Consider the following 26,897-nt stretch of genomic DNA (forward strand, 5'->3'; position numbering starts at 1 on the left):
AGGGCAATGATTAAGGAGGGTTGCCTGGGCACAAGTGAAGAAGTGGAGAGTATTATATTTCTCAGAAACCTGCATAGTTCAAGTTCTTAACCAATACAAAGAACTCTCAGCATGCACATTTGCCAGAGGTTGGCATCTGTTGATGCAGGTATGTATGACACCAAGGTGGTCTAGGTAGTTCTGAAGTTCTCTGCATTGGAAAGGTGGCCCATTGCCCGTTTTTTATTGCCTGGTGTACTGCATGCCCGGTGCCAGAATCTTCATCTGTTTCGAGATCACATGATCCACATGGGTGGATAACACTAACTTCTAAAACTAGATATCTAGAATAGTCACCTATTACTACCAATAAATGCGCACCTCCAGGTAATGAACAATAATCTGAATTGACATTTCCCCACTGTGTGAATTCTTGCTGATAAGTGCAAATGGGTTAAGGATGATCTGGAGAGCCAGTAGCCCAACAGGAGACACAGATGACTATCACTTTTCCCAGTTTACCGTCCTTGAATTAGACCTCTTCTTGCAGGAATGCTTTGGGCCTTGCTGACCCATTGATGCCCCTCAAGGTTTAGCAAAACAACCATAAACAGAGATGCTGGGAGAACAATTTGCATCCCTCTGCGTAGTAGACCTTTTGTACAAAACCACTCTACAGATATGGCGGCGGTGGCAGAAAAGGTTGTGTTGACTTGAAAGGTCCCTTGATGCATCTGGTTGAGAAACATCTTCCACTGACCTGACTCCATCCAGAGAGCCTAGAAAGATCTATATGGATTATTTCTTCTCAGTTTCTTTCCAGGTCCCATACAGGCTGAAATGCTTTAGTAAGCTCCATCTATTTGCTCCATCTATTTCACCATGGGCACTTCCCTGTTCTTACACATTCACTTCTTGTTGTGTCGCTGGTTGTGGGTGTTAGGGAAAGGAAGTTTGCTGGGTTAGTATTCAAAATCTAAATTGTGGCCTAGATGGACAGAGATACTTCTCGATGCGTCCAGTTATCTGGGGCCTGTGCCTCGAAATATTGGTGCTTTACATCTGTTTCTGCTGCGAATTACTGTCAGAATGTGGTGCAATTCCTTGACCTGATTTAGATGTTAGTATCTGGTCTAGATTTGGAGAGACTGTGTTCCCGATTAATCTGCAATCAGGCCATTGACTGTGGGTGTGATGTGTCTTTCCTCATGGATTTCCTGATTTGGTAAGAGCAGATCTATGCCAATGAGAACCTGTCCTTATTTAGTTTTCTTTGTGGCCATTAAAATTGACCCCCACCAAGGGTCTTTTATACTTCCTTTATGATGCCAGCCAAGTTACTTACTGCACCTTGCCTCGCATGTGGAATGCTACTCTTCAGTGCCATATGGCACTAGTAGATATAACAAAGCAATTGCTCCACCTGGAATAATTTGCAATTCAGTACAAATCAAAGCATATTTTTAATCATTCGTTAAGTTGTGGTGCTATATCTCCAGAATCAATCCAAGAAAGCATCATCATCTGTGATGTCAACTTGAACCTCCTGGACACTTTCCACAAAGTGAGAACACTAAACAAAAAAGAAAAGAACTAAGCACACTAAAGAACAGCTCAGTAGTCAGTCCAGCACTAGTCAAACAATGATTAATAATTGATACAAAATCTCGCAAACATATAATCACAATAGAACCATAAACAGAACAGTTATAACTTATTGAAATGCCTTTTACACTGCACATTGTAAAAATACCTATTTTCAGGGGATGGGGGATCCCCGAGCCCCCTTTACCTCTCCTACTCTTAAACTCTCCTAGTCTCCTTCCTCTTTATCAAAATTTTAACTTAAATCTGTTTTTTTCTTTTTGTTTTTACACCTAAAACCCACCCCTATTATTACATTTTCTTTTCTTTATTTCGATATATTTTTTCTGCTTTTAGGTATTTTTTACCCACTCTGTTATTTCTTGCAATATCTTTTCATCTTTGTAAATTAATTCTTTATAATTTCCTCCAATACTATCACTGGATACCAAATCTATCAAGTCATCAATGGGTATATGCGAGCACTATGCCATCTCGTATTTAGGCTGTTGATGATAGACATGGAACACTTCCTCTTTGATGGAAGGCACCTTTGTCTCACGTAGGTTTGTGTCATCGTCCTCAGACCTGGATGCTTGGTTCTGGTCTGCAGACCGAAGCAACATGGTGGAGCTTACAAAACAGCAACGTGCAAGGAGTAAAGCAGGCATCAGACAGGACCCCCGATGATCTGGGACATCTTGCCACTGCAGGATCTGCATGGCACCATGGTCTTTGGGTGCCATTTATCACATATGTAAACCACTTTCTGAAGTAGAGTCTGAGATTTTGTGCTGCGTTGGTCTCCCTCAACATTCGGGATATTGCATTATCTGTGGTGGAACCTTTGGCTGCCCACCACTTGTGGTTGAGCATCTTTTACAATATCTTTTGCAACAAGATTCTGGGCTCTCGAAGAATGTGTTTTTGGGAGCTAAACTGACCCATCCGAGGATAACTTGGGAGCAAATTCCATCTTCTGTGTTATTGTTAATAGAAACTGGTGTTCAAAAACGAGTTTCCTTTTGTACCATTTGTACTCCGAAAAGGCAGTAAAATTCGAAAAATGAGGTTAGTTCAGTTTGCCTAGACACCTCCAGACGCATGTCTTGGAGTATTATACAAACCATTGGTCAACAAAGCCCATTATTAGTGGGACTGGAAAGGGATTCTGCATAATATAGTCAGAGTGCCAGTCTCTGATAAAAATACACATTTATATCATCTAAAGAACATTCTAAGTTTGAGTACTAAAGGAATGTCTAAAGGGAAATTACATTGCAGCCCGTACATTGGCAGAAGACGCTGCGGGCTGCACTATCTGACCCATGATATCCACAACTGTTCCTCCTAGCTTACCAGTGCATGCCACTGGTGGGCATACCAAGTTTGTTGTCTTAAACTAGTTTTTCACACGAGGTGTCCTCACTTGAAGCTGGTTTGAAAATGCACTATTATCCATTTTAAAAAGAATGTCAGAATGCATCCAACTCCATAAACTAGGGAGAGGTAGGGTGGGAGCCTGGATTGCCCTGGTGTACATTAAGAATATTGGAGGAACCCCCGTCTGAATTTGGCCACAAAAAAACTCTGACTTCTTTTGTCCATGGCTGGAGTCAGATGGTGCAGCCTGCAGCACAAACCCCGACTGAAAAACTCAGTTTAGAGGTATGGTTGGGGTCATCAACCTGCTGGAAAAAGCCATGTGGGGGGGGGGGGAATACCATGTGTAGCATCAGCGACAAGAGTGGGAACCTAACACATTGCACTGCGGTCTTAACTACAGAAGAAGATCCAAGCACTGGTGACAGCAGCAGAGTACCCACTGGATATCTGCTATCATTCCTGTCAACGCTGAGAACAAGGATCATGGGAAGAGACCAGAAGAAGGAAAGGATGAACTGCAATAATTGAGCTTAGTTCCCTAGAGAAACCCACCATCACCTGTGAAGCCAGGAGAGAGCACACAGCGAGAAAGTAAAAACTGGCGATAATCTGATCAGGCTCGTGGCAGATATCCCATAGAACTGCACCTGAATCATGGGTAAGAAGAGGGAGAATAGCTGGTAAGTCGACAGGAGAGTCCAAGGAGTAAAGCTGGACATCAGGGTTGTAAGGAAGGCATGGTATCATGGATCAAGATAGACACAAATGAGGCACAGTTCAAGGGTGTTTATTTAGCAAAGATGGTAGAACACCCATCTAGCCCTATATCTAAGGATGGGAGCAGGCTCACCATCATATAATAAATAACACAGTCCTAGTAGTGTCTTGTCAAATCAAAATGACCTATACTAAAAAAAACTATTCCCAATCCTTACGCTATAACAAATGTGTGAGGGTGTATGCGAGAGAAAACAGTGTTCAAGAAAGTGTGTGCGAGGATGACTGAACAGTGGAGTTCCCTTCCCCACGTTTTCATCATGAGACAAGGTGACACACTCAGGCTTTGGAACACTCTCTCGCTTCATCGGCTCGAGGATGTAGTTCAGGACATAAGGCAGGGCCTTCCGCGACAATGTCTCTTTCCAAAACAAAGTCTCTCATTCGCAGAATGCTTGGGCACACACAAAACAAAGTTCCTTCTCTTTAGGATCTTAAAGTTCTCAAGTCTGAGGTTCACAGTTCATATTGGGTCGCCCTCGGTCGGGTTCGGACCCCTTTTAAGCACAAAGTCTGAATAGGTCTCTCTCGGTCAGGCTCAGACCCTTTTAAAACACAAAGTTCACGTAGGTCACCTTCAGTTGGGCGCAGACTTTTCAAAGCACAATGTTTATTTACAGGTGTCCCTCAGTCGGGCTTGGCCCTTTCACAAGATTTAAAAGGTCCTGTAGGTCTCCCTCAGTCGGGCTCAGACCTCGCACTCACAACATTGGTATGAGTTTCCTTCCCCTAAACTTCCAATCCTTTCAATTCACAGTTTCTCACAGTCTTTAAATGTTAGTCTAAACATATTTTCGTTTGGGCACTTTCACTATGCCAGACCACTATGTTACTCTGTAGCATCTATAAACAGTTCACAAGTGTAAGGGGCAGACGTCTTCGAGGTTGTATTTCCACTATATGTCCCATAATGCACCTTTCCTGATGGTTAAATAGTGGATTTCATGCTCACAAGAAAAGTTCATATATTTCTGACAGGTTCCAGCTTCAGCCTCACACACGTGCCAGGTTTCCCCCTCACTCAGAAGTTCACCGGCCACGCAACGCTGTCGGAAAAAGACTCACCACTCCCAGATCGGAGGTCAGGGTCTCACCACCTGCCCCTCTGTCTCCCGGGGATCAACATCCACCCAGGGAAAGCAGCACTGGCCTGCATCTGGCCTGCCTCGAGCAGCTCTCCTCGCTTTTTGGCTCTCTCTCCAGGTGGCAAGCCTCCAGCCACACTGGGTCAGCTTTCCGGCGTCTCACTTTTCCTTGGGCCAAGTAACAAGTGGGGCTGGGATTGAGAAGGGGTCCACAATGTGCATTATCTAATGAACATTGTGGACCTCTCCTTTATGCTGTCCACTTTTGTTTTTTGTTTTCCACCATTTGACTTGGGACTCTTTTGCAGAGGGAATTAGCCATGTCACCCTTTGTCAAAATAAGTGTGGTTGAATTTCTATAACAGAAAGATTGCTGTTTTTATAAACCTTAAATTAATTTAAAAAAAAACAAACAGCAGTATAAAAAGCTAAACTACAGTACTAAAATATAGTGTGTGTTTATATATTGTACGTTGGTTCATTACATGGCATAAAGCAATATGGGCCGTGGATGTTTTTGACACAGTTAAATTAATTTGCATCCAAATAATGAAATCAGTAACTACTACAGACAGGATGCCCCCCCTAGAATGAATCTATTCATAGCCCACAGACCTGACCCTCTATTGAGTCATCCCTTCAGTTACCCCTGCACTCAGCCGCACAGCCTCCCATCATGTTGTCCCAACTGCTGCTCTCTGTTCTGCCAGGAACTCCACCTTTTATACACCCAAGTTTCTTTAAAAAGCTGCAGGTGTGAGTTCTGGGCTGGGTCTGCCTGTCCTTCCCTGACTATTAGTGGGACAGTCCAGTATTAACATGGGGCAGTCTGTTTTCTGTCTCTTAGTGTGGTTTTCAGTAATCTCTATTCTTCTTAGTCACCTCCTCTTCTTCTTAGTGATTATCGAAATTGGGGAGGGGGAGTTGTGATGGAAAATTTGTCCTTTAAAGGCAGAATGGGTGTGATTGTGATTGAGCACTTGACCCGGCTTGGTCACAGTGGGGCAGAGCCACTGCATATTACTAGAGGTATTAATTCTAGTTGTAGTACATGGGTAACTCAGTGGGGTAAGGGAATTATGGGAGTTGTAGTTTCCTGTCGTGACGGTAGATAGTTCTTGTACGGTCACGTCTGAAAAGGAGGGATGTTTTAAATGTCCTCTGTGTTAGAAGAGGGGGGACTAGGTTACTTTTAAGGGTCAAAAGATGGTTTGATTTCCCATGGTGTTCTCTTTTCATTTTGTAAGTTAAAGAGTTGGGGTACGACAGGATTCTGCTTACAATAACCTCCAAAGACAGAGGGGATATCGGGTAGGGGCGTGTCAGACAAAAGGGGGGGAAATACTGCATTCCACCCCCTATGCAGGTGATCCTCCAGCAGTGTCCACCACCAGGGTCTGATTCCAAAGGCGATGGCCATGCCCTGGCCACCTCAACAAAGAAGCGATGGGGTCTATATGTGAAACCAGCCTCCGGTTTCTCACAGGGACAATTGGGATTTGAACTATGAAGTCCAAAGCATTTTTTCGCCAGGACATTTTGAAAGTAAAAATCTGAAAAATAAATACCTTCATGGCAATTCAGGTTCTCTTAGTCCCTCCTTCACAACTGGTTGGGTATGCCTGCATGCAGGCGGGTCAGAAAGTGGCGACTTAAAAAAACACATGCTCTTTATTAGACGGAACTATATTGCACATGTGCGTCCCTCCACGCACCATCCCCAATCTTCATCCCTTGACCTGCTAGACCCGTGGATGAGGATAAAGGAAACCAAGTGCTCCCAAACGCTGAAGGACTGCCGATACTGCTGGGAAGAAGAAGCGGGAGAGTCAGAACTCTCACACTGCAAAGGCAGTGACAGCAGAACGCTGTCCCCAGAACTCTGAAGCCAGGCGAACAGCAGAGAAAGGCCGGGACACTTCTACAATCTGCTGGCGAATTGCAGCATACATGGAAGCTCGCGATGAAGCCACATATAGCCAGTGAGCCCAGCTGGGGAAAGTGGGATGCCGGGGAGCTTCACCGCAAGTGCCACGCACCACGGAAGAGGTGACAAAAGTAACACGCTGGTAAGGGGAGGGTCGCTAACCCATTGGGCATGAAAAGAATGGCACAGGCTGAAGTCTGGTGTTAGTCTAAGACCCACACCCCAAACTGAGAAACCTGTGAACTTTTGTGAGAAGCCCTGGCAATATTGTAAACCCAGCACGTGTGAACTTTTGTGAGACGCCCCGGCCGGACAGTAAAGCAGGCACTTGTGAACTTTTGTGAGAAGCCACAGCAGGATAGTAAACGAGGCACTTTTGAAGGAACCTGGCAGGGGAGTACACCAGGTGTTATGTGAGTCTGGGACCCACATGCAAATAGTGGAACTTTGCAAAGAGAATCCCAAGGAAGATACATGCCCTAGGATTTTTTTTTGTATTTGTTACACTGTCAAAGAACAATCCTACGGAAGATTCATGCAGTTAGGATTTTGAACTACTACTACAGTAAATTGCAACACCAAGAGGAGAGGGTTATGGGCTACAAGGAACTTGAGTTTTTTTTTGAACTATTTGTTTTGCTGGAAAGAAATCTAGGGAAGGGAGCCATTCCCAGTGTTCGGAAAGTGTTTCTAAAGTCCAATTGGTATTGAGCTCTACAAGACCTATCCCTTGGTTTTAGGGCCCCAACTTCTAATGTAGGCCTGTACTACCCAAGGTTGCTAAAGTGGCAGAGCAGACAGCCTTATCTTAAGAGGAGGAATGTGAGCTGTAAATCAGTACAGTGAAATCAGGACATACATAGACCCAAAGAAACACTTAAACACTTGTAGTTCTATCAAAAATATTGACTCTGGGACAAGCATTGTAGCACAGAATGTGGAAGATGGTGGGACGACAGGACCCATACTCTACTAATATACCCCTAGCAGCAGTTTGTGGCAGGAGGTGGGAAGAGGTCCACACTATCAGACAACACTGGGAACCATACAGGATAATTACATTCGGGTATCTGAACCAAGAAGGGGTACTGCAGAGCTTCCCTAAATTGACGAGCAGTATGATATCCCGGCGAGACAGTTCCCGACACATCACAGGGTGGACAGGATGGTTGTGAGTAGATGGCCAGCAGCGAGAAAGGGGATTACTGGGGACGCCATGCTAGACACGATATATGACTTGACGAAGGGCTGCAATGTTATCTCCAGGCTTTATGAATTAATATTGGACTCACTCAGTAAGCCGGAGCTCCGGGAAGGGCCAAGTGGAAGGAGGACATTGGGCGTGCTTTAACAGATGGGGAATGGGCTAGAGTGCTGTTGTATAAGAGGAAGGTGTCGAGGAATGCCAGATTCAAGTTAACACAGCTGCAGGTCACCCATAGCGCATATATGAAACCACACCCCATTTCATTATTTACAGGAGATGGGGAGCAGAAAGGCCTGAGGTGTGAGGACACTCTGTCAGACATACAACACATGTTCTGGTCATGCCCGGTAGTTCCTAGGTTCTGGCAGGGCATAGCTGACAGAGTCCAGAGAGCGGGGATAAATAATATGCATGAGTGGCCGCCTGAGGTGGGCTTACTGGGGCTGTTCAAACGTAGGCAGAATGAGACATATCTCTAGAATGAAAGACCTCATTTGTGTCCTAGCTAAGCGTAGGATTGCCATGGCAGGGAAATCAGTGGAGGGGAGGTTTGAAGAAATCGGCAGAGGCAGGGACTGTGGTGTGGCACAGAGCGGTGCGAAGTGGACAGAACAAAGGCTGTGATGGTATTTGAGCGTGGAATGCACTGGTCCAAAGGATGTTTGCGCGTTCAGATTATTGGCCCCGATTAAGCCTAGCTAGGTTGCCACAGACCGAACATATGAAGCATGAGAGCGGAACGTGACAAGGGTGCGTAGTAGGGGGCAATGGGGTATAAAGGCAGGGGCGGGCGGGACACAGGGGAAGCATGCATAGTTGGCAGTTTTCTCATTTGTTGGGGTTTGGCGGGAGGAGGGCACTGCACGGCAGGGAGCGTAGCGTTTCTGGGGAGGAAGACTGTCCCAGAGAGTGGCACCGCTGCAAGCAAAGAAGACATGTGGAGAACTGATTGCATGGACGGACAAGCATAGAGGTTGCAATCTGCACGTGTGATAGGGTTTTCTCTGAGTCACACTGGGCAATCTGTTGGTGGGTTGTATTGTTGAAATGCCAATAAAAAAAGTTTTGATTTTTTTTAAAGTTGTATCAAAAATAGTGGTTTATTTTATATACACACACACTGCAGTTATAAACTAAAGTAATATTGTACCAACTAACAATATCAAACATACATTTAGAATAACGAAAAATAAAGCAGGTGAGTACATTGTTATGTACTTTTCTTATCCACACACAGGGTGATGTCAGTCAGTTAAGTAAAAAAGCGACTCTGCATTATTAGGTAATAAGTCAGCTCAAAAATGTAAAGAGCAACAATTACAGGTAAGCAATACTGTAGCAACTCTTATAAGGCTTAGGCAGTAGTTTCCCTAAAAAGAAAGGAGTTCAGGTTTTGGAGGGAAACAAGCTATGCCAAAGCCAAAAGGATTAGAAGATTTACTGTAAGGGAAACAGCAATGCCAATGGGAAAGCAACAGTTCTGATGGAAATCATCTTAGCACAGGTATGTAACAAGTTAGTTGGTCTTTGTAAAAGTTCAGGAGCTTAGGAAAAGCCTTCCTGGAGGGGCACAGGCAGTTCGGCCTGGAGAACTGAAAATGAGTGAACACTCAAACAGTAGAAACAGTGTTTGGAGTTTGGAGTAGAAACTCCAAAAGCAAAGGAGCGACTCAAACTTCTCAAGATAAGTTTATTAAGAGCCCCAGAGTGTAGAAGATGATGCATCTGGATGCCTTCTGGATACACGGACGTAACCCGGTCTTCTAGTACTTGGTTAAGGTGACAAAAGGGGGAACCTGGATGAGCTCCTGCAGCAGTAGTCAAGAGAGGGACTCGCCAGCAAACAATTCTTCTTCCTCCTGCGTTGGTTCGTGGTTTTGGCGCCCTTTTCTCAGCACCAGTAGCTAATGATCACTGCCGGTTGGAATCTTCAGATTTTCTCGGTCCTGTACTATGGTGAGGGGACTCTGGGCGAGAATTTGTGCATCCGAAGTTCCAGCGAGATTCGTCAACGGCAAGGTAATGCAATGCACTTCAAGGTGGTCGAGGTACCCCAGGTATTAGGATTCTGCATCCCAGGAAGGCCGTAGGCCGTCGGAGATTGCTCACATTGAGGAGTGTCTTCAGGCTGGTTATGCCCACCAGCTCAGAGGAGGAAGTCGCCCTTGGCAGAGCTTCCCGATAAAAGAAACTGGGTCAGGACAGCAGTGGTACTTCAGCAGTGAATCTGCAGTTACTGGAGGTGCTACGGGCATCTGTTGAAGTGTTATTCTTCAGAGCTTCAGTTCCAGTGGACGACTTAGCCTTCTATCCCAAAAGCCTTGCCTGGACTGCAGGAACCCATTCATTCAGTCTTATGGACCTGTCATGCAAAACTCAAAGAGGACCCATCCGCACCTGGAATGGTAAAAGGGCCAACAAGGAACACAGATACAGAATATGGGGATGAGAGGACTGGGGCCTTTTTGGGACAATGGTCACCCATGGGTGCTGTACTGCAGTAGTGGAAACAATCTGCAAGTAACAAACACAAAAATGGTAGAAAAGTATCCACTGCCACCAGCCATTTAGGTTTGTCTGTTACTGGAACTATACAAGTTACAGGAGCGGTGGGAAAGGAGTTAACAGTGTAACCCCTCAGCACGCCACATAGGGTGGTGTGTGCTGGTCCCACAAAAAGAAAGTGGAGTAAGATGAACAACATCCTACTTTCCTTGATAACAGTAGTTCTCGTGGAAAAGTAATAAGAACATAAAAAGAGAAGCCCAAGGGACTCCCTAGCAACACTGCGCATAGGGTGCCTGGTGCTGTAATAATCCATTACAGATGCCTGTAGTGAAATACTTGTGGAAAGCATGACTCCATTGAAAGTAAAAAGAATTACAGTATCAGAAACATAGGGTTCCCATCTCAGAGCAAAAATAATGAGTGAGTAGTAAATGGTCCCACTAATTCAGGAGAAGAAAGCAAACAATCCTAGAAGTCCTGCAAAAGTGCTGGCGGTCTCTCTGGTTCAGGGGAACTGGCATAAGAACTGAACATTCTCCCTAAAACCCAAGAACTGTGAATACCATCGAAGTGGAAGTATTTTATGGGAGTTGTACTTTTTGTTGAACTTGCACTTTTCAAGCCAGAGACAATACCCTTAACTCCTTAGAGTTAGTTTTAGTATGCGAGGGCTAGGATAAGAATTCAGAGACACGGTATTTGTTTGCTCTGGACATCTTGACATAGGAAAGGCCCTTAGTTTTTGGTTGAGGTAGGGACAGTAAGACATTTCCCCAAACAACCCCTTTTATTATTTGAATAGTCCTCTCTGTCCGTGTCTCATTCCTGGTTCCTCACGATATAGACTCCGGTAGGTAAATGTTAGTGTATAATCGCACTAGAATTTACAAGTCAATTAAATTGACTGAATGGGGTCGGGACCAAGATTCAATGGAATGAGTTGGGTTATTCCAAATGGAGGCATCTGGGCAAGATGGCACAGACCTCCTGGAACTCTTCCCAAGTGCCTTACACACTTTCAAGACCGTTTTTTCTGTCAAGTGTATATGTATTTCTGCTTTAATCTATTGGCACCTTGCACAGCTCAGGGCCCATTAGGGGCCTCTCCATGGAATCTTTGACTTTACGTCTTTGTAAAGATAGGAAGCAATGTGAATCGCTAAAGCACTGGGTGATTGAGTGTCCTGCCATTTCGTCTCTTCGATTTCAATTATTTTTACTTTTTTCAATTTGTTTTTATTTTCACAACAGCAAATAATAACAAAATATGGTATTAATCTTTAAATCATGCTCCTAGTCAATCAAAGTCAAAACATACTAAGCAGTTCATCATAAACTATCACTAAATACCCAGTACAAGAGAAAGAATAGAAGTGTAAGAAGGGGAGAGAAGAAAAAGAAAAGGAAGAAAGGAAAAAGAAAGAAAACATCGAAGCCAAAGACAGAAAAAATCACAAATGTTAATAACCATGCAGCAGATACAAGAATATTAGAAAAACATTGTATAAAACTATAAGTAAATATACATAACAATAATATACAAAGCTAGGGATACATCATTCTTGAACAAAAGTCCAAACTCAACCATAGGCATCAAGAAAATAGCGCCAAATGTCCCAAAATTTGTCAATTTCATACTTGTTCTTGTAAATGGCTTTTTCATACGTTGAGACAGTAAGAAGCTCCTCCACCCAATCATCAATATTAAAGGAATGACTTGATTTCCAAGACCTCAATATTATTTTTTTTAGCAACCATGCATGCGTGCAAGAACCAAACTTTCCTGCCAAAGTCAATTTCATCCAGCAAAGAAATATCACCTAAAATGAATAAAGAGGCATTCATTGGAATTGCAATGTTTTAGACTAAACTCAATCGTTCACAAACCTTTGCCCAGAACTGCAAGACCAAAGCAAGTGACCAAGGGAACCTCTGGAGCATTTACACTTCCAACATAGATCAGTGTCCAACAGCTGCCTCCTGAACAACCTCTCCGGAGTCCAATAGGCCCTAGATAGAAATTGTGTTTGAGAAGCTCTGAGGACCCAATCCAAACTCACCAGACGAGTGTTTTCACAGCACTTACGCCAACATCTCAAGCCAACATCATCTCCTAATTCCTCTGTCCAAATGGTCGGCAGCCTTGGATCTCCTTTCCGATTAGCTTTCATGAATCCGTACATGGTGGAAGCAGGGTGTGCTGCACTCGAGCATATCTCAATATCTGCCCAAGCAGTACTTTGAATAGTCAATTGTGGCACCTCAACACAAGCTGAAATTATAATCTTCAATTTCCTATATTCAGCAAATGAACAGTCTGTCATGTCATACATCCGTGCAAGTTGAGTGTACGGCATCCAATTGCCACCTTCAAACAAATCTTTAAAATATTTTATACCAGCCACAAACCATTCTGTCCAAAAGAGGGACTTACCCTGGTATTTCAATGCTGGGTTATTCCAAATGGAGGCATCTGGGTGTAAGTAGGGATCAGTACCCATACGGCTCGAGAGTTCACACCTGCAGTCTTGCAAAAACGAAGTGAGTGCACTGGTCATTCTGGATTTGCATATTTTAGAAGTTAGCAGGGCTTTAGGGTCTAGCTGGGAAACCGCACCACACTCCCAAGACAACAGATTGGACTGTTCAGACTGATCATTGATAGAGTCAACAACCTTGCACAAGTGGCGAGCGGAGAATGATAAATAGTAATCTAGGAAGTTAGGCAAGTTCCTCCCCCCCCCCCCCCCCCCCCAAGTTTAATGGGAGTTGAAGTTTCCAAATCGCGAGCCTCGGAGGTTTGCAAAATTCTATCGACCTCCTTGAAAATCCTTCTTGGTATCTTAACAGGGAGCATGCTTAAGATGTCATTTATCCGAGGTGTCAGATTCATTTTTATTTCAATTATTTGAGAAGTTTGTAAATAGCTACTAGGATATATTGATTCAGAGTTTCTGGGAACGCTTGATGAGTGGGAATATGAACTTGAATAACATTGCTTTGGTTCATTATTTAATTAGGGTTATGTAATAATTTCAACAGCGATCACTTTTATTATGTTTTATATTTGTTGTATATTTCGGTGATATGAATTTTATCCTGTTTGTATGTTATTGTTTCTATTTTGTATCTTAGTGTAAAAATTTAAATAAACGGTAAACACTTTAAAACATCTATATTGACATTAAACTGCTGCAAGCGTGCAAAACTGGAAATCATGCAGTGAGATGTACAAATCAAATTGCACTGACCTATGGACAATACAACTGCTATGTTCTTGAATGGAACACAAACCAGGTTGCCACAGCTGCCCATGCATGCTTATTCCGATCTTTATATATAAAGCTGAACCAATGTTATTCCTATCTTTATATATAAAGCTGAATGTATGTATGTGTGTATGTTAGTCCGGCTATACAAATCCACAACGTTGAACCCACTGCTACCAACCTTTGTATGGATTCCTCATTTGTCTGGGGCATGATTGTAGTCTATGTTTGGATGCAGAAAATTCACTCCGTAGAAACCCTAATTTACTGATGCTCACCCCGATTCACTACAGTAGGTACTAGAAGGTGGCAAAATTTGGAAAAGTGTCTGAAGCAAAATGTTCGATATGTTGGTTATTCCTTTAAAATGCATTACTACTGTATACAGTTCGAAACTGTTTATTAAAGCATTTTTAAAGGGAACAAAAAAAAAAGAATGTTACTTTTTTTTATCCGCCACTCCAAATATGGGAAACAGCAAGGTTACAGTTTACTTAAGTTCATTCACGAGAAGAGAGCACAATCAATCAATCAATCTTTGACATTTTCTCAAATGTGCTGAAGCCATTGGGCCTCATTACGAGGTAGGTGGTAAAGGATTACCGGCACCCGTAAGGACACCGGTGCCGGTAATCCCTTACCACCCTATTCCAAGGTCCCTTAGCGGGTCCCTTCCTTAACGCCTGGTTTTACCGTTAAGGGACTTCAGAGCTAATAACGGTACCGCAAATTGCGGTACCGTTATTTGCTCCATCCCCATTCCCATTGAGCCCTATGGGGGCTCGAATGGGAATGGGGAATGGTTCCCGGAATGGGGACTTACCGGGTCCTCCAAGGTTGGAATGACCCGGTAAGTCCCTATTTCGGGAACTCGGACCCGGAATGCTAAAAGCACCATGGCCCTCCTACCTCGTAATGAGGCCCATTGAGTGACAAACATGCTGCACAAAAAACAAGCATGACTTGGAAAAGCTCCATCTGACGCAAAGCGAAATTCAATATCAAGAGCTTCTGAAACACAACAAACAGCAGCACGACTTGCCGACCAGAGGACAAGAGCAACTCTCGCCAGGGCAAATGAGATGCCAGAGCAAACTGAAGCAAGACTTGCCGACATGAGGACACAAGCAACATCCTCCAGGGCACATGAGACACCATTCGATCAGGACACCCCAGCTAGTATCAGAACAGTAGAAAGCAGTGTGTGCCATTAAATGAACAGTGGATGTTTTTTTAAGTTCAATCTGGTTGTGCTACACATTGCTTATAAATCAAGTGGCCACAGGCACACTCCCTAAAACCTTTATATTACATCAGGAGCAGATTTAAAACTGAAATTGATATATTGGTTATCAGAAGACTGCTTCAAATAATGATGACGGCCCCACAACAGAAGAGCTTGCTGTGAAAGGAGACCCTTGTGGGCGAGGATGGGTACCAAGTGGGCTAAAAACACACTCCCTTTAGAAAGCACCTAGGCGTGCACTGGGTGAGATCCTGCAGGTTGTGTGGCCCTCCTTTTATGCCATCACCCCCTCCCTCCTGGATTCTCTTTTTAAGCCAATAGTGTTGCCTTATAGACGGCACAAGGGCGCCACCTAATAACTGAAAATAAAGAATAAAAGGATTTATCATCCATGACAAGGCGTTTACACATCACCAGAAATGTGCCCTTTAACCACTTTTAAAACCTCTTGGCCAGTGGGTCTTTGTGGTTGCCTACTAGCACTAATATTAGGCAGAATGTGTAATTTAAGTGAGATTATATTTTCTTTGTGAGAATATGCCCTCGTGTATCTCTTGTTGAGACAACAGAGTACTGGAGGGAAGTCTGCTCATGAATGCTGTTGGGTGGGAAGGTAATGAAGGTTCGGGAGACAAGGAGTTGGTTTGGAGTTCGCAATGGGTGTAATGAAGATGTAGTCTGATTCTGATGGCCTGTAGGGCCAAACTACAAGCAAATTCCCCAATTCAGCATTTCTTGCTGCTTCTCGAGATCACCTCAGGGGATGGCTTCTCTATCCACTGGTTCTCAAATATCTCAAGATGATATCATCCAAAATGCCTGGGGCCCACCTGCCTTCACGCTTTGCCTCAGTTGCTGAATTGTTTGCATGTGGGCCAGCATGAAATGTCTTAATTGGCACATCATGTCGACAGGGCATATTCTGTATGTGTCCAGGGCCACTGCATGTGCTTCAAAGTATTTTCAATGTGTTCCTGAACCTCAAGAGGACGCACTCTAGGACTTTTTTCCTGGTGTGGATTACATTGCATTACCCCTGGTGTGTCTCAACAAGGTTCACCCAGGCTACTTGGTGGATGGTATGCTGGTGTGGTAGGGTGTTTGAAAGCATGGATAGGGGTTTCTACACTTGACCAAGACATTCCCAGGGTAGATTTTACGGTAGGAATACATCAAATAAATGCTCCATGTGCTTTACTTTCGGCAATTAGGTTGTGACCATTTTTAGGTTGTGGCCTGCAAATGGGATGGATTTGTCTTTGGCACCAATATGGACCGGAATCTCTGCTTTAGTGCTGTTAGGCAGAGGTAATTCATCCAGCCGAATATTAGAACATTCTTGTTTCCTTTGTTCGTAATGTAAACGCAAAGGATTTGAATGAGCCTTTATAGATCTGGGCTGAGCGGCATAGTGGGTGTTTTGAAACCTGAAGACCAACTTAAAGGCGAGAGTCCGAACAATGGTATGTAATAAGGTTTGAGGGCCCATAATGCCGGATACGACCAGAGGTCGGTGGTGGCACCATTGTAAGTAGGCACTGCCTGCTTACGCTGGTCTTATTGCCCTTAGCTCTATGGCTCGAATGTCTGCAGTGCTAAGGGGGATTAAGCCCTTCATTTGCCCGAAACGCCATGCGCTCCGAAAATCAGCTAAAAAAATAAAACCTTTTTGCCACGAAAAAGCAAAATAGCTATTTCATAAAAGCAAAAGCTTATGTTCCACTTACACACAGCAAAAAAGCTGGCGGAAGAAGACAGATGAAAAGTGAGAGAGGAGAAGAAACAGAAGCAAGCAAGTCATGTAGGAGCAGGTGTTTGACAGAAGAGGCGAATAGCTGGGTGCTAATCTCAGAGCGCTCTGTATGCTCATGAACACTCTGTTGCTCTACTGGACTGCAGCGTCTGACCCTCCTTTGCCAAACTCCAACACTTGCAGGTCAGAGAGTTTGGCATGGTAGAGGGAGAGGTAGGGGCTTAAATCAGAGCGAAACTGAGCAACCTTCCCAATGGAACAATGCTGCCATTCAGCTAGTTAGACCCTTGGAAGACCAGAGCTCTGTTTTAGAAGCTGGCCATTCTGTAGTAATCAAAACATCAGCATCGGTGCAAAAGTAACCTTCGGAGTTCATCAGTTGCAGGTAAGAAATAGGAAAATAATTCTTGTTGGGAAGCTCCCACCAGAGGAAAGGAGGAAAGGAAGAGGCAGGGGATAGCATGAAGGTGAAAGCAGGCTTCACCCATCCCTCTACTCAAGGCTGCAGTTGTAATGCACAGCAAGGAGACAAAGATGAAGGAAAAGTGAAATTTCTCTCCTCTGCCCTCTTGAATGTCCTTGCTCCAAATGTTGGCAGGGGCTGGGTGGTGATAAGGAAGATTCCTACCCCAATCTCTTCACCTATAGATCTGTTTGTAACCGAGTGGTAGTTTCAGTTGGGCTGCATGCAATATCATGTGCGGCTCTGTGAGTCACTCAAATACACTCAGCAAACAGGTGGAGTGCGGCAGAGATGCCAGGAGGTGGAGCCAGAGAACCCCCACCCCTGAAGCCCACTGCAAGGTGTCCACCACAGGGTTCTACTATCAGTACATCCTGTGCTGAGTTTAATAGCTATGAACACACAATTAGATGTAGAATAAATTGATACAGTAATATGATATGATACAATATGATATGGCATTTGTAACGCGCCTATACACAGTGTTAATAGGACACAATACTATAGATAGCATTAAAAGGAGGGATAGGGGATGTCTGAACCTGGGGCAGGAGGCTTGCCGGGCTGTTTGTCGAAGCCAGCTCTGCCCAAGAGGCAGGTGAGGGGGCTGACCCCTCCACATGTACATGGTTGAATGTACAGAGTACAACTTGGTCTCAACACCATACCTACCACCTCAGGTGTTGGCCAGTCATTTCTCTCCAAGAAGATCAGAAACCATGTAGCAATTAATGGCACCGGCAATCCAGCTGAGAGAGAGGCAGCATTGAGCCTACAGCAAGCTGATAAGTGCTCTTGGAACACATTGCATTTTTAAAATACTCCCAAACAAGCCCATCAAAAGCACCCAATGTTGCTATTGGTTGCTAGGCCGATAATCTGCTTTTTGGTGTCAACCTAATATACGATTCTTTAGGACTTGTATTTATGATAAATCATGTTTCAGAAGAGTAGTGGTACAGTGACCTGAGTATGCTCCCAGAATCGAACTTCAGAGGCTCCTCCCACAAGGCCCAGCGAAATTCTGATGCAGAGGAGATTAATGTTGATTTAATGTTGTAGTTGTTTTGTCTTTATTTGTAGTGAGAGGAGTTTTGACAAAAATCTCTGTGTATGAGGACATATGGACTGGCAGAGAAATCCTAGGTCTAGGTGGCTTCTGGCACAATACAAGAATAATGAGCACGGGTTGGCATACAAAGAGATTACCATTTATAGAATGCACATGTATGTACAGGTGGTGGGTCAAAGTGGAGGATCCTGGTTGGCAAAAGTAGGCAAGATAATTCTGCCAGATGACTCTGGTGTTCCTTCAAGGGAGAGAAAGTGCTTTCCATGGCAGTCTAGACTGCTGATGCAATGGGAATGCATTTGATAGGTATCCAACATGGGGGTGGCAGTAGGACAAAGAAGCAAAAACAGGAAATAGGGCACAGAGATTAGACAGGGAAGGGAGGTCCGGGAGCTCAGATTGAAAAGGAGTGGGGGGAGAGAGGCTGGGGGGGAGCAGAGTTGGATTTACTGCAGAGGAGAAATAACCTCCTGCGGAACTCAGAAAAGGGGAAGGGGAGACAAGAGCACATCTTCTATGGTGCCTGATCGATGGACAAAAGTTGTGGCAATTCTTTAATCTAAACTACAGGAAAATGCCTGAAGGGCTGCAGCGGAAATTGCCAGCTTGGTGAAATAACATAACAATCCTGCAGCACCTGAGATGGGGGGGGAGGGCATTAATTTATCATGGCGTCCTTTTTGTCCTCGTTTCTGAGTAGGTCTATAACTGGTGGTATGCCATGTGGAAACAACACATTTTGCAGGGGGTGCAATTAATTTTCAGTTACACCACAGCAGGACTTAAAAATTCAAATGGCGAACAGAAAAAAATGTGACCTTTTCCCAACAAGATTCCAGCCACAAGTGCTTTCTTCATTGCAAGCCTTTCACTTTGCTGCCAATCCTTCTTCGCCAGGTAGTGGCTGAAGTGGAAGGCTGGCCACCAGTCCTCCCTGGAACTCCACTCCGCCTGCAGCCATTCAGAGTGCTTTCTAGGACAGAACAAAGTAGACAGACATTAGGAGTAACCGACATTCAGTGGATGCTCTAGCTGGCTCACATTCAGTGGATGCTCTAGCTGGCTCACATTCAGTCACATTCAGTGGATGCTCTAGCTGGCTCACATTCAGTGGGTGCTCTAGCTGGCTCACATTCAGTCACATGGCTCACATTCAGGGGGCGCTCTAGCTGGCTCACATTCAGTCCCATTCAGTCACATTCAGTGGGTGCTCTAGCTGGCTCACATTCAGTCACATTCAGTGGATGCTCTAGCTGGCTCACATTCAGTCACATTCAGTGGGTGCTCTAGCTGGCTCACATTCAGTCACATTCAGTGGGTGCTCTAGCTGGCTCACATTCAGTCACATTCAGTGGGTGCTCTAGCTGGCTCACATTCAGTCAGATTCAGTGGGTGCTCTAGCTGGCTCACATTCAGTCACATGGCTCACATTCAGTGGGCGCTCTAGCTGGCTCACATTCAGTCCCATTCAGTCACATTCAGTGGGTGCTCTAGCTGGCTCACATTCAGTCACATTCAGTGGATGCTCTAGCTGGCTCACATTCAGTCACATTCAGTGGGTGCTCTAGCTGGCTCACATTCAGTCACATTCAGTGGGTGCTCTAGCTGGCTCACATTCAGTCACATTCAGTGGATGCTCTAGCTGGCTCACATTCAGTCACATTCAGTGGATGCTCTAGCTGGCTCACATTCAGTGGGTGCTCTAGCTGGCTCACATTCAGTCACATGGCTCACATTCAGTGGGCGCTCTAGCTGGCTCACATTCAGTCCCATTCAGTCACATTCAGTGGGTGCTCTAGCTGGCTCACATTCAGTCACATTCAGTGGATGCTCTAGCTGGCTCACATTCAGTCACATTCAGTGGGTGCTCTAGCTGGCTCACATTCAGTCACATTCAGTGGGTGCTCTAGCTGGCTCACATTCAGTCACATTCAGTGGATGCTCTAGCTGGCTCACATTCAGTCACATTCAGTGGATGCTCTAGCTGGCTCACATTCAGTGGGTGCTCTAGCTGGCTCACATTCAGTCACATGGCTCACATTCAGTGGGCGCTCTAGCTGGCTCACATTCAGTCCCATTCAGTCACATTCAGTGGGTGCTCTAGCTGGCTCACATTCAGTCACATTCAGTGGATGCTCTAGCTGGCTCACATTCAGTCACATTCAGTGGGTGCTCTAGCTGGCTCACATTCAGTCACATTCAGTGGGTGCTCTAGCTGGCTCACATTCAGTCACATTCAGTGGATGCTCTAGCTGGCTCACATTCAGTCAGATTCAGTGGATGCTCTAGCTGGCTCACATTCAGTCACGGTTACTGTCTATTTGTGCTATCATTTTAGTAGCCAATCATCGTCAAAAGAAATCAAACAATGCACAGGAACGTAGTGGGAGATGGTAACAGAAAGCCAGAGTGGTACATAAAATATATAACACTGTATATCCAACTATACATTAGAAGACACTTCAAATTTGTGCCAGGTCAGGGATGAAAAGGATTTGATGAGCAGCAACTAAAAGCAGCTCCTGGGTATCAGGCTTCAACAAGTAAGCAGGCGCTCTCTATGTGGCACAAGGAGCTTGTTTTTACATGCTGCAAATCTAATATTCACACGAAATGCATTTTGTCCATTATGTGTAAGCTTTAAATGACTTCAAAATGTGTCCTAAGCACTTTTATACAATTTACCAAACACTTAGTTAATGTTACATGGTTATGCAGCATTAGTTGGTCTGGTGAGTCACAAGTAAAGTCCTCTCTATATAAATGAAATTAAACTACTAATTATGCTGCAAGTTCACAAAATACATAGTACCAACAGGGGTTTGGCTGTAAACAATTAAGTACTGTGAGGTACATGCTGCAATGATACATTTCACTATTGACTTATGGTTCAGCAAATCTTCATTTTGGTTTGCGTAATGGTCAGTGTTAAGGTTAGATAAACGCCTAACGGGTACTTGGGGAAACTCTAAAAATTGACTTCTAAATTAAAGCGAGTCAGGATGGGTTGATCTTCCTAGTGATCTCTTCGTGCTTCCAGTGCTCCCCTCGAGGTCCAAAACCTATTATAACAAGTCTTTGCCTTTCCAGGGATGCTCTAATCTACAAAGAAATCACCAAATGATGTGACCAACAGAAATGTCTCAATCGTAAGCTTAATGGGTCTTTAGCTTCCCCGACTCTCCTGTGCTAATAAAACAAAACCTTCCAATGATTTAGCTAAAGCAAAAGTTCAAAATCTACTCTGCAAAGTCCTTCCCTATTCTAATGCAAAACAAAGAAGCGTGTTTCTCGCGTCTCTCACGGTTTTCAAAAGGCCCCCCTGAACCTTAGATTTCTGTATTCACCACAGATCCCTCCTGGACCTTAGAGTCAGGATTCATAATAAGCTCTCTCATAGGCCATGGGTTATGTAAGAAACGTGAGGGTATTCTCCCAAGCAGACCTCGCTAAGCCCTTCAGGTGGCTGGGAGGGACCGACACTCTCAGACCTCAACCCTAGGAATGAGCGAGCAAGAGAGGATCACCTGGATGGGGGAGCCCGGGGTTATGCTCAGGGGTATGGCCCAGGTGAGATGCAGTACTATACTGAAGAAATGGACAAGGAAGACTAGGTCCTCGAAGCTTTTATGGGCTGTATCAACTCGCCCTCCCTTCCACCCAATGAAACTCCTTTTCGAGAATCATCCATCCCCCTCTGCATCTGGTAAAACTATTAGACACCCTGTTACACTTAGAGGCCACATTCCCCAGAATCCCTATTTCCCTGTTTCCTACCTGAATACTCCCAGTCATTCTTGTTAACGTCCCTTTGATTATTCGTTCCTGAAACCCCAGTAAACCCCAGACAACACACTACCATTCCCACAATCCCCCCTGTTCAGGTCACGATAAAAACTATGGTCGTTTTCGTTCATTCCACAACCCCTACCAATCTCACTCTTGCTAAATTTACCCAACCCCATAATACGGGGCCTATAATCCCGTATAACACCTTTATTCAATCCTACCCCATATGATATTCAAACAAGGAGGAGGACAAACACCAGAGCCATTTACCTGATGTGTCACAACACAAGGGAAGGGGAAAGTCAGGCAACTGACCAGAATCACACACACCTGACAGCTCTTTCCCTTCCCAACAGGGATAAAAGGTGGAGCACGAGAGCACCATACGAGCAAGGCAGACCGCACGACAAAACAGCTATCCAGGAACAGCAGTTCAAGAGGAGGAGAAAGACCGTGCAAACTGAGAGGGTGACAAGGAGAGAAGCAACCTTGCCCTTTCCGACCAAGGCCCGTGAAACCCCTGTGGAAGGAATTGTAAGACTGCGAACAGTAGCCCAAGTGTGTTGCAGCAGATGTCAACGGTACATGGAGCGTACCTATGCTGAAAAGCAGGAGATACTCGCTACCGTGGTACCGGCCTTTACTCCTGATACGAAGAAGGCCAATCGGTTCATCACAGCCGGTGAGTCCAGGGGAGAACTGATAAAGAAACCGAACTGTGTTGAGCAAAAGTAGCAAACGGCTGATTGCAGAATGTACAAAGAACTGTTGATGTAAAAGGGGAAAAAAGCCAGCAGCAAAACTCTCGGCGATTACACGATTGTTGAAACTACTGTTAGCAGAAGGCCTTGGGAAAGGCGAGAAGAGGGTCAAAGTGGTCATACTGGGGTCTACTAAAATCCTCTGTACAGTCAAAAGTCTTTGACCGGCAGATGATCGTAAAGAAGGGAAGTGAATCCCACATCATAAGAAAATAGAAGGAACTGTGAGATGAGCAAAAGTGAACCCGAAGGACGGATGCCGATGAAAAGGGGGAAAATTCTAAAGTCCCAAAGAACAGTGTGTTGACAAGAGTGAAACTGGCAGAGGGTGGTCCTCATTGAACTGTTTAAATAGACATTAAGATTTGAGAATATAAGCAGATGAGATTGTGTTGAAAGCCATAGTGAAGAAACCGAGGGAAGAAAACAGTTGAGCGGGATCTGCGCCTGGAAGAGGGGGATCCAGGGGTGAGAAACTCACACCCCAACAATACGTGAATGCAACTGAGAAATAGTTTTTGAATGCAAGCCAAACTGAACCAGACGGAGGGAGGCGGATATTCGAGAGGGGTCTGAGGCCCAGAAGAGGGGGACCCAAGGGGTGAAGAATCAGCACCTCAAGTGCAATACAAAAGGTTTGTTTGTTGACTTGAAATCTATCAAGCCTTTGGATGTAGGAAATCTAACCATTGAAGGACCTGATATTGTTAAGAACTATTTGGGGATCTGAGCCCGGAAGAGGGTGAATCCTCTGGTGAAAAGTCATTACCCAATGTACATACCAAGACAAACTTGTGTTGTTATTTTGAGTACATCAGGCCCTCTAAGGCAAGAGACTTCTTTCAGGGCAAGAGACTTGGCCATCGACGGTCCTGATAGCCTCTCGAACTGTTGTCTCGTGCTAGGAAAGCTTGAGCATGTGCTGTGCTCCAGAGTCTGCCTTGTCCCGTGCTCAAAACGTGGGGAAGGGAGACCATGACTACCACATCCTGAAATATTATTTGTGAACGCTTCTTTATTTCTTATGAGCCCTATCCCACACTCTTATATATTTGGCATAAGGATTGGAAATAGGTTTTTCTTAGTATAGGCCTTTGTATTTGACAAGACGTCAGTAGGACTGCCTTATTTTGATTTGATGGTCGTAGCTTGCTCCCATCTTACATTTAGGCTTAGATTAGGCATTTTTCCACCCTACATATACAGTCCAATAAACACCCTTGAACTGTGATCACTTGTGTCTGCCTATTCTTGATACCATGCAATCCTTGCAGCATACACAAAAAACCTCCCTCCTAGGTCTTGGCTTACAGTGTCCACAACATGCCTCTCGCCTCCGACTTGAGTACAGGACTTACAGTAGGCCTCTCTCATAGGCCTCATATGGAAGCATTCACAACAGGCCTCTCTCCTAGGTCATGGGTTATATAACTCACAGTAGGTCTCTCCCATAGGCCTTGATATTAGATTCAGCTGTCCAGTCCCCCAAGGAGTTGAGTGGGGCAGTGGTGGCTTTCTGGGCAGCCCTTCCCCTCCAGGGCTTAACAGCTATCCACCTCTCCTACCGGCCCTTCTAAGCTTACATTGCCTTGCTCCCTGCAGAGCTCCAGAATCCCCTCTTGCTTCAAGGGAGCATCAGTATGTACATCTGTGTAGAGGAGGAGCCAAGTACCCCCACTCCACCTACCACGCCTATATTACCTTAGAAGTATGAACCAAAGTATGTGACTTATATTACACCAATCAGAAGGCAAGAAGAAGAGCAGCGACTCTGTGCAGTACCCATAAGAATACCTATACCTAAGAGAATATGTGAAGTAAAGTATCCATTAAGGAAACCATACCTACATCCAAGACAATATGATGGCCATTTGAATGCGATTACTGATGAAACAAAGAAACTGGATGACCAGGATGAATGGTGACGTCGTACGAAACTGAATCAATTCCATGTGTAGAAGATAATCCGACCCGAGAGGCAGACAATTTATGAAGAATGAAGAAGTACTAAGGATAAGTGGCATTTTGAGATCAATATGAAGAGATTAATGCCATATGCATGATGAAGATACTTAGTTAAACTTCTACAGATGCATGAAACGCAAGCAGCAAAGCAATCATGAAGCTAGCCAAATGCTTATAGTGAATAGATTGCGGCAAGCGCCAACATATACATATATACCTCAGATACATATGGATTGAATAAAGAATGAAGGTTCCACTACGTATATAGCAGTCTTGAACAAATGAGGAAGGCCTCAAATTCAGTATCGCAGTTACAAAAACAATTGAATTAAACAGAATATATTTCAGCTAAGGAGTTGGATGAGCCAAAGAGCCAAGGTCTTATCATAACTAAAATTGGCTGACATTAGATACAATTAACGTGAAAGAACAGAAGCTCCTGTTCAAGAAGGTCAAGTGAAAACAACAGACGTCAGAGGACTCTTGGGGGGGAAAAAAATCGAAAACAAAAAAGGCTCAATTCATGGTGTCCAGTCACGTGATGGAAGAGAGTTGGACGCATGAGGAGATCACACCTACGCATGGAAGCCAGACAGTACCCATACTCCTTAAAATAATCCCAGATAACAGTACAGACTCAAGGCCAACGTCAAACACTAATTGCCACTGAAACATTGAGGTGATGAAGGAAATGTTATTTTAATTGGTGGGAAGCTGGTAGCAAGACAAGCTCACCCGCACCTGGTTGTTCAGTTTGCATGCTGCGCATGCAGGTGGAAAGTTATTGACGGGGTTAGAAGCCAACCAATTGTAGAGGACCACGTCGCTGGGGTCTTATAGTTTGTGTAGCCAATGGGACATCATACATTTAGTGACATTCATAGTGGCCATCTTGAAGGGAGGGCTTAGTTGCCCCCACCTGATTTATATCCAATTCTTTCTCTTTTACTCTATACAGATATTACACCTATACTTAGTAGTTCAATTAGAGCCAATCCCGCTTCCCGATAAGTTTTAGAAGTTTGCCTAGTAGGATGACGTTAGTAATGATGCAGGTCTACACGTCAGTAGTGACACATGTGACCTATAGAAATACTGTTTTTTCTTAAATTAGTTGAGAGTTGAGTATCCAGCAATTGCTGATGTTCGTTCTACTCCCTGTTTTACTTACTTACATTAAAACAGACTAACTTTTACCAAGCTATTTATGTCGTCTGAATTATTGATGTTTGATTAAAATCTGCATCCCCATCCATCTCAAGGGTATTGCTACTCATCTTAAAGGGTTGGAAAGTCTCCAGTTCACTTGGTAGTAGAGGATGGTTAGATAAGATACCATCGGCCATCGACATAAGTGAACTTTATGGTCTCTGCAATATCGCACAACCTTTGCCATTCGGCTGACAGGACGTGAAGCTCCCCATAGATTGTGGTTAGAATAGAAACCAAATCTTGCAAGTTGGGTGTGACGGGACCCCTATTTTGAAATAGGAACCCCTCCCACATCTATGCGAAGCCGATCAAAAAGCAGCTCAAAGAGGCGGTAAGAAAGGCGGTGATCCCGAGGGTCTGAAGATGAAAAGATGCGAACGGTGAGTGAATAAGACCAAAGAGAGTGGCAAAAGGGATGCATGCGTAGTAAATAACGGAGAGTAACGGAGGGAGGCAGGATAAAATATAATGCAAGAATAAGAGAGTAAAATATATGTATATGGGAAAGATACTGACTTGAGTGTTTCCAAGTAATATATGAGGAAAATAGTCGTGAGGTGTAGCCACGCTATAAGGATACGCCCTGTTCCTAGATTTTAAAGAATGCTAGCAGACGCCTCAATTCAGAGGGCCCTTTTATGAGGGACATATAGGAGACGAGATAAGTTTAAAGACTTTAAGGGAATTGGCTTAAATTCCAGTCAGAACAAGAATTGTAGAGGGTAAGACGAGTCCTAAGGAAAAGGATTGTGAGGTGCACGTATATGTGACCGGTCAAGTCTGTCTGTTTTGTTTTATGTGGTTGAAAAATGTGATGACCTAAGAGCTGGAAAAATAAATGTTTTAATTGATAAAGAAAAGTGAAAAGTTAAGACGCGAAAAATGAATATTTTAAGATTAAACTTTGATGGGTT

The 26,897-nt window shown here is 44.3% G+C and overlaps 1 protein-coding gene across 4 annotated transcripts in view; it reads right to left on the reverse strand.

The window, feature by feature from the left end:
• Nucleotides 1-26,897, reverse strand: part of TAF1A (TATA-box binding protein associated factor, RNA polymerase I subunit A) — a 524,191-nt gene that overhangs the window by 13,891 nt on the left and 483,403 nt on the right. For all 4 annotated transcript variants that reach the window (XM_069608604.1, XM_069608607.1, XM_069608605.1 and 1 more), the window contains one exon: nucleotides 19,075-19,229. In XM_069608604.1, coding sequence (XP_069464705.1) covers nucleotides 19,075-19,229 — 155 coding nt within the window. The remainder of the gene's footprint in view (nucleotides 1-19,074; nucleotides 19,230-26,897) is intronic.

This window comes from Ambystoma mexicanum, chromosome 4q (assembly GCF_040938575.1).
Source record: "Ambystoma mexicanum isolate Mex_15411 chromosome 4q, UKY_AmexF1_1, whole genome shotgun sequence".
Classification (NCBI taxonomy): domain Eukaryota; kingdom Metazoa; phylum Chordata; class Amphibia; order Caudata; family Ambystomatidae; genus Ambystoma; species Ambystoma mexicanum.